The sequence below is a fragment of the Rattus rattus genome, chromosome 1 (assembly GCF_011064425.1).
Source record: "Rattus rattus isolate New Zealand chromosome 1, Rrattus_CSIRO_v1, whole genome shotgun sequence".
Lineage (NCBI taxonomy): Eukaryota > Metazoa > Chordata > Mammalia > Rodentia > Muridae > Rattus > Rattus rattus.
The window spans coordinates 8,579,736-8,588,222 of NC_046154.1; the positions used below are offsets into that span (position 1 = coordinate 8,579,736).

At 54.6% G+C, this 8,487-nt stretch overlaps 1 protein-coding gene across 1 annotated transcript; it reads right to left on the reverse strand.

Annotated features, from left to right (window-relative positions):
* On the reverse strand, positions 1-1,497 carry Hes2 (hes family bHLH transcription factor 2). Its single transcript, XM_032887460.1, has 4 exons — positions 1,333-1,497; positions 1,146-1,241; positions 818-917; positions 1-737 (listed from the first exon to the last, which is right to left on the reverse strand). The coding sequence occupies exons 1-4, from the start codon at positions 1,375-1,377 to the stop codon at positions 505-507; spliced, it is 474 nt and encodes a 157-aa protein (XP_032743351.1). The 5' UTR covers positions 1,378-1,497; the 3' UTR covers positions 1-504.
* Positions 1,498-8,487: the final 6,990 nt, after the last annotated feature.

The window sequence follows — 8,487 nt, forward strand, 5'->3', positions numbered from 1 at the left end:
GAAGTCCAGGGGTGGAGGAATGGCTGCCCTCCTCTCCCTTTGCCCTGCTCAGTGCTCTGCGGGCGGTCAAAGTCCATGAGAGGTTCACAAGCCCAGCTGAGCTGCAGGCGTGGCTGGAAATGTAGTGGCCCAGCAGAGCAGGAGACTGCACCAGGCCCAGGTGAGCTTCCGGACCAGACCTTGGTCTGCTGCCCACACTAGGGCAGGTGTGACCGAGGCAGCGCTGGCTGGCCCATTGCCAGAGCCACTTCCTCCTGTCGGAGTGTGGGCCTCTTTCTCCTCACCCTGCACATATTTGCTCTTTCTCCTTCGGCCCCATTTCCCCCTCTGACTGAGTCCTTCCTTGAAGGTTTCATCACCCAGACAGGTCACAGCAACCGATTCTTGTCAGGGTGGTCGGAGCTAGACCGTTCTCAAAGTGAATGAGAAGATGCAGTCACAATGGAGAATGTCAGCTAGGTCCCTTGACAGCCAGCAGCAGGATCCTGTGGAACATCCAGGAACCTACCATGGCCTCCAAAGTCCAGGGCTGCTTGGAGGAGGCACCGGAGGAGAGGGTGCTGTAGCTGGAGCGGATGCTGGGGTCAGTGAGGGCGGGCCGCCACTGACAGTCCTCTGTCGCAGGTGCTCTAGCAGGCGCGCGCGCACGGCCGGCTCCAGGACGCTGCAGGCGGGCAGCACGCGGGCCAGGCGCGCCAGACAGGCTCGGTAACCCTCGAGGTAGCTATCCAAAGACCCTGCGTACAGAGAGCAGCGTGAGGCTCAGGTTTTGAGAACTGTGCAAACTGGAGGGCGAGCAGGGAGCATGGTCACTCACCAGGTGCTTCCGTGGAACACACTGACGCAGGCTGCTCCTGTAGGAAGCGCACAGTCATTTCCAGGATGTCCGCCTTCTCCAACTTCGAATAGCGGGAAGTCTGTGCCAGGTCAGACAAGAGAGACACCCCACAATAAAACGGGCAGATGAACACCTCGTTCTTGCACCCAAATGCTCGTCAGTCCCTCAGTGGTCTCTATCACTCCATCGCGCAGATTACACTCAGGTGCTTGGATCCCCATGGAGCCCAGGGACCACGCAGACCCAGCCGCCTCGCTGGGCGCCCCAAGACCCTCCACTTCAGTTTTCCGAGCTCCCAGACACTCACCTCTGCTCCCAGCAGCGGCAATACTAGACCCTTTAGCTGGCTCAGGCTCTCGTTGATCCGCGCGCGCCGGCGCTTCTCCAGCAGCGGCTTCAGGCTCTGAGCGTGGGCGGGTGAGCGCAGAGACCACAGTTAGGAAGATCGCCATTGCCCACTCCACCTGCCACGCGTTCCTAGCTCCCGCTCCTACCTTGCGCAGCTCTGCCGCGTCCCCTACTCCTCTAGGCAGTTTCATGTTCTGCGGGAAAGCGACGGGCCCACAGGGTCTGTTACCTCGGGGTGGAGGATCCTTGCCCCTGTTTTAAGGCAGAGCGAAAACAGAAGGCGGTAACCAAGTTCAAAGCTTGGCCCAAGCTCGCGCCAAAGAAGTGCGCGCAACTATCAGCCACTAGGCTTTAAGGAGGCTGTGTCCCTGCTCCGCCCCGCCCCCATAGAGTCGGGCCAGAGCCTCACCCTCCTCCCGCCTTTGTCCCTGCACTGGGTGGGGCTGGAGAAGACGAGTCGGCGACATCCCCAGGGATGCCACTCTGGCCTTAGAGTCCCATCTGTGGCGGGGTCGCGCGATGTGCGGGCACTGACCCCCTGGACAGGAGGCCTCCCCTCCTCTCCAGCATCCTATGACTTCATTCAAGCCTACAGGTCTGCGAGCTCCTCCCTAGGCCACCCAAAGGTGTCCAGCGGCTGCAGAGAGACCTTAGGGAGATACAACAGGGTTAAAAGGAGAGATTTGTTCTACCAAGTGCTTTAAGCTGGGCATGAAAATCCAGTGTCTGCAAGGTCCAATCTTTCTCTGACCTAGCAGCCAGAAGCAAGACCGGGGTCGCTGGACACCTGGCTCTAAGTGCTCCATAAAATCTAGAGCACCCCACTGATTTCCAAATCACCTGGTTCCCTGGGCCTAGGTTGTGAAAAGGAAACCCGAGACCCGGTCCCCAAGAAAAGGCAACCCAGGGTCCTCGGAGTTCATTTCATTTCAACAGGCTCTGGACTCCGGATTCCACCTGTGGGACAGACGAAGGTCACATGACCGGCGAGTAGGGGCGGTCCTGGGTGTGTGCCCCTGCTGCTCCTCTCTGGGCCCCAGCGGGCCCAGACACGCCTCCACAACGCGTGGCCGTTGCTACTGCAAACTGGCAGGCGTCCCCCGCCCATCTGCTGCGGGTTCCCCTCCCTTGGTCGGCTGGTAGGGCAACGGCTACCCCCTCGGACCCTGTTGAGATTTTGGGGCAGTCTGGTACCCCGAAGGGAGACCGGCACAACCAGAGCCAGTAAGAAGCGCTCGTAGGGCGGAGCCAGGGTGGGCTCTGTTCAGGGTACTAGGAGGACCCCTCCCTCCTGCCATCGAGCCCCATTCCCTTCACTAGCCCCAAATACCTGGAAGGGTTACCACAGCAGGCGTTCGAAAACGGTGGAGGCCAGTACACCAGGAGAGGGATCCAGGGCAGCCTGGACAAGAGGGCTCAGTCCTACTTCTGTCTATGGCACACAAGGACCCACTGCCATTGCCAAGATGTTACTTTGTGCAAGCTCCGAGCTCGCTGTTTTCGACTTTCGCTTCCTCATTTCCACCAACCCAACAGTCCTAACTATGAGGATTTGTCCCAGCAGGCCTTGCGACTACCTGATTCCCTGGTTCTCTCTCACAGTCGGGTCTAGCATGCCCGTGGGCTAGCCTCTCACTATGTAGACCAGGCCAGTTTCGAATTCACAAAGATCAGCCAGCCTCTGCCTTCCGGGTGCTGGGATTAAAGGAGTGCGCTACCATACTCAGTCATTAATTATCTTTTAAGAGCCCAAAAAGGAGTTTACAGGGCTCGGCGGGTAAGAGCAAGTACTGTTCTTGCAGAGGACCTGCGTTTCAGATCCGATTGCTCGCACGTGTCACTCCAGTTCTGGGGTGATCCGGCGCCCTCTTCTGGACTTCTCAGGCATAGCAGTCATGTGCACAAATCCTCACACGGACACAACATATACAAGCAGTTGGAAAAAAAGTAAAATTTCATTTTAAAAAACCGGATGGTGGTGGCACACACCTTTATTCCCAGCACTTGAGAAGTAGATGCAGGCAGGAGGTGGATCTTTGAATTTGAGGCCAGCCTGGTCTACATGGTGAGTTCCAGGACAGCCAGGGCTACAGAGAGAAACCCTGTCTGGGGGCAGGGGGAATGTGTGGGCCCCTTGACCAACCAGCTCACTCAGTTTCCCCAAGCCCACCCTACTCTGGTCAAAGACTGCTCCTAGCCCCTAGGGCGAGTGTGGAAACATCCCTTTCCGTTGTTGTAGATGACTATTAGACGACCTGTGGGCAGAAAGCAAACTCCTGTGCTAAGACAGCTACCTCAATTTTAAGTCTCCTCTACGCTGAGGATTTTATTATTATTATTATTATTATTTTTGGTTCTTTTTTTCGGAGCTGGGGACCGAACCCAGGGCCTTGTGCTTCCTAGGCAAGCGCTCTACCACTGAGCTAAATCCCCAACCCCAAGGATTTTAAACTAGGTAATGCACCCCTCTCTTTAACCAAAGGATTCTGGGAGTTTGCTAGGGATCTGGAAGATGGAGGCCTTTAGAAGCAAGAGAACCTGGGTGAGGTAGTAAGGTGTCCAGAAAGTGGGGCTCAGGCTCTAGGGGATCTAGGATGACCTTCAGTACCATGGGGACACACTCTGTCCCTGGTCCTTTCTAGGGTATTGAGAAATGTACTAGCCCTTGGCCAAGAGAGGTGCCTAAGAATGATTTTCACCCAGCTTGGAGGTGAGAGCTATGAGAGGCCCTGCAAGGAGAGGAGGGAGCTCCAAAGCTCACTCCTGGACTGGGGAAGGCAGAGGGGAGCTGCAGGGAGAGAAAATCCACCCAGGGATGGAGAGGGAGGAAGCACACTGGACAGTCATGTTTGTCCCTTATCATATGTGTCGCCCCGGGCTTTTAAGAAAAGACCATGTCAGGGCTGGAGAGATGGCTCAGTGGTTAAGAGCACTGACTGCTCTTCTAGAGGTCCTGAGTTCAAATCCCAGCAACCACATGGTGGCTCACAACCATCTGTAATGAGCTCTGCTACCCTCTTCTGGTGTGTCTGAAGACAGCTACAGTGGACTCATACAAATAAAATAAATAAATCTTAAAAAAAAAAAGGGGGGGTTGGGGACTTAGCTCAGTGGTAGAGCACTTGCCTAGCAAGCGCAAGGCCCTGGGTTCAGTTCCCAGCTCCAAAAAAAAAGAAAAAAAAAAAGCAGGTAAGGGCACCTCCCGGTTACCCAATGACCTGAGATCAATCCCCAAGATGCACTTAGTGGAAGGAGAGAAAACTCCTGTGAGCTGTCCTCTGACATCCACATGCACTGTGACCAACACACACACACACACACACACACAAATACAAACAAAACAATCCCCTCGTGCCTCTGTTTCCACACCTATAAAATGAGAGTTGAACCTCTCTTAGGGTGGTAGGGTGGGTGGCTCTTACCTGTAATGCCGACATCATAAAGAAGGAAAAAGATCCAGGAGTTCAAGACCAGCCTGAGATGCTAGCAAGCTCAAAACCAGCCACTCAAAACAAAACAAAACAAAACAAAAAACTCCTTAAGGATTAACAGTTTGGAGGTCTCCTCCCTGCTCATCTCTGCTCACCTTATTTTTTTAGCGGCTTAATCCCTCACCTCCTGAGTGATGTGGTTTTCTTGTGGGGCTGTAACCTGCTGGCCCACTTCATCAATGCCTACCTGGTTGACGACAGCCTGAGTGACACCCCAGGGGGGCTGAGAAACGACCAGAATCCAGGTTCCCAGTTCAGCCAGGCCCTGGCCATCCGGAGCTATACCAAGTTTGCAATGGGGATTGCAGTGAACATGCTGACCTATCCCTTCCCGCTCGTTGGAGATCTCATGGCGGTGAACAACTGTGGACTGCAGGCTGGACTCCCTCCGTATTCCCCTGTGTTCAAGTCCTGGATCCACTGCTGGAAGTACCTGAGTGTGCAGGGCCAGCTCTTCCGTGGCTCCAGCCTTTTTCTGTCGGGTGTCATCAGGGTCATGCTTTGCCCTGGAGTAACCTAAGTCTCCTGACCAAACATTTACGGGGTCTTGGCCTACCCCTGGTGAGGACCCATCATCTCAGACGCCTGAGGGAGACTCCAGCACAGCCTGGCTTCCTGTCCATATTTGCCGTGTGTCTGTCCAGATGTGGGCTGGTGGAGGTGGGTCACCTGGGGGAGCCTGGGAGAGCAGTGTTGGTGGCATCCCCTTCCTGCCCAGAGTTCCTTGAGTCTCCACCTTGTACACGGGCAGAGGAAGGCTGTGGAGGCAAAGGTCACTCCAAAGCATCCCTGCACCTTCAGCCCAGCTCATCCTGCCAGTCAGTCGGAAGCACCCCCTCTGCTTTGTAAATAGGGCACCATCATGCCTGGGCCTGGGCCGGAGGCTGGCACTGCTGGGTTCTGCCCTTGTTCTCAACACTACTTCCCTGACACAAGGGCAGCGCCTCCTCCTGTGTAACTCCTCAAAATGTCCGTCCTCATCCTCTTATCTGTGCCAGTGACACTGGGCATGAAGGTTCAGTCACCCGTGCAGTTTCGCACAGGTCACATAGGCCGCCATCTAGTCCTCCCCTCATGGTAAGATAGACACATCTCCTCGAATAAATATATTGGTAACAAAAAAAAAAAAAAAGATTAACAGTTTGAATGAAGAACCTGGCTCCCGCTGTGCCTGGGTAGTGATAAGGGTTCTATACTGTGCCTCCCGTGACAGGGCTGTTTGGACTGCTGGACAGGACTCTGTGTAGTCGAAGAGTCAGATAGGGCAGAGAGACAGGCACAGCTCAAAGGGCCTGGCTCCCAGTCTCAATGTTAGCTGTGTCCTCAGGGAATCTGAGAGGTTGGTCAGCCATGTGTAATTGTCTCGTGTCGTTGTCGCTGGCTGAGTTGGTACTGACTCAGAGGGATTTGAGGACAGGAGCAATGCATTAAAAAAAAAAAAAAACAACAACCCCCCCCCCACACACACACACACAACACGTGAGGTGTCCAGGGTCAAGGCAGCAACTTTGTAGGGTGGAAGAATTTCAAGACTTCTGCCACGAAGCAGATACAGGGGAGTAGAAGCCGGGTCCAGCATCTGAGTTTGGATCCCTGATATTTGCTGGCCTTTAGGGGCACCTGCCTGTTAGTGTAGGTTAAAGTACTTAGTTCAGAAAGTACCGAGCGGCAGCGAAGCTATGACACTGTAAGGAATCTGGAAGCCTCTGGAAAGAAGCGACAGGTCCCAATAACCGCAGGTCCTAAGGAGGAATGAGGCCTTAACAGCTAAACGGAAGTAGTTGGAAACTCAACTGAGCATGCAAGGAACGGTGGCAAAGTTTGAGCTCACAGGAGAGCTCTGGAGGCCACCGTGCACTGCGCCACCGTGTGGCGAAAATGGGAATGGTATCTGAGACTGCCCCAGGCCCACTTTTGGACTCTGGGTTCTGCAAACAGCTTCGGTTTCCAACATTTCCAGTACTGCCCTGGTTGGTAGAAAGAAGCCAGGCAGTGATTGAAACTACGACCGGGGAGTGGGGCTGGGTTCTGACTGACCTCCGCTGTGCGTGGGAGAAGAGGAAGAGCACGAGCCGTTTCAAGGTTGCCCGATATGCTTGATGCGTTCCCACAGATCGCACAACTCCTCCTTTCTGGGAGCCTCTGCTCCGGTCCAGCGGGCCTTGCCTCCTCCAGCTCCCATGACTTGTTACCAGCTATGCCCCTTAGGGTAGTTTGACCTAATGCTTACCTGTCTGGACCCTCCAACACTTCCCAGGCTCCTTGCTCACAATGGCGATCCCCTCTCTGTGGACGAAGGCACTGGAGCATCTCTCCAATAGTCCCCAGCCTTCTCGAACTTCATTTCTGGTCTCTTAGTTAGGCAGCCCCAGGCATTCAAGTCCACGGTCTACTCTCCCATTCCCAACACCAGCCTGGGTAAACAGAGTCTTCTGCATCCTGGTCCAAACAGCTCTAAGCCCACCAGGACACTCTTGTCCTAACTTCCTTTTACTTAAGAACTAGAACATATGAGTTTTGAGGGCTTCACCCCTCCCCAAATCATTGTATGTATTTACTTGGGGGCCATGTATTACGGTGTGCATGTGGAGGTCAGAAGACAACTTTGATGAGCTCATTCTTGCCTTCCATCACATGGGTCCCTGGGATCGAACTTAGGTTGTCAGGCTTGTCTGCAGACACCTTTACCCAATCATTTTGCTGGCTCCCTCCTTTGTTTCTCTTTCTTTTTTTTTTTTTTTCGGAGCTGGGGACCGAACCCAGGGCCTTGCGCTTGCTAGGCAAGTGCTCTACCGCTGAGCTAAATCCCCAACCCCCTGAGCTAAATCCCCAACCCCCTGAGCTAAATCCCCAACCCCTTCTCTTTCTACCTACTCCCGTCTCCCATCTTTTTCTTGGGTCTAGGCTCTATATTCTAGAGGGACCTTGAAGTCCTGAGCATGGAGGAGGGAGCAGTTGACATTCTTCTGCACTTGGTGGGACGTTTTAAACCTCTGGGCAGTGGCGTCTAGTCCCCTGGCCTTGAACGTCCCTTCTTACCAATCAGATCAGGCACCAGGCACCTTCTTTTTTTTTTTTTTTTTTTTTTGGAGCTGAGGACCAGACCCAGGGCCTTGCGCTTGCTGGCAAGCGCTCTACCACTGAGCTAAATGCCCAACCCCACTAGGCACCTTCTTGATGCCTGTGACAAAACATTTTCTGGGGTTGGGGATTTAGCTCAGTGGTAGAGCGCTTGCCTAGGAAGCGCAAGGCCCTGGGTTCCGTCCCCAGCTCCGAAAAAAAAAAAAAAGAAAAGAAAAGAAAAAAAAGAAAAGAAAAAAAGAAAACATTTTCTAACTCCCATTTGCCGGGTTCTAATGACATTTGTAATTGCCGTCATTTCTTGGCTAGCGTCCCCAGCACCTGAAACAACGCATAATGACCACTGGGCAGGTGAATGAGTGGGTCTGTGTCTGGAGGGTACTAGAATCCTATTCAGTTTTTGTGCGCAGCGAGAATTAGTAAAGTGCGCATCAACACTTGTTGCCGGCCAGGGATAGGGGAGGGCCCAGGGCAGGGGAGGCGGGGCAGAGAAGAGGCGTGGCGGGGGCGGAACCTAGGCTTAAGTGGGCACTCTAGGGGTCCCCGCCCCAGAGCGCCGCTGAGCTGGAGTTGAGTACCCGGGATCGCAGAGCCGGAGCCGGCTGGCAGCCGCTCTGCCTCCCGGGTCCGCACTCCTCCTCCGACTGCACCGCCCGGCTGCTCTTGGAGCCTGGGGCCACCTGCATGACGCCCCGGGCGACCCACTGAGCGCCGGATCGCGGCGCCGAG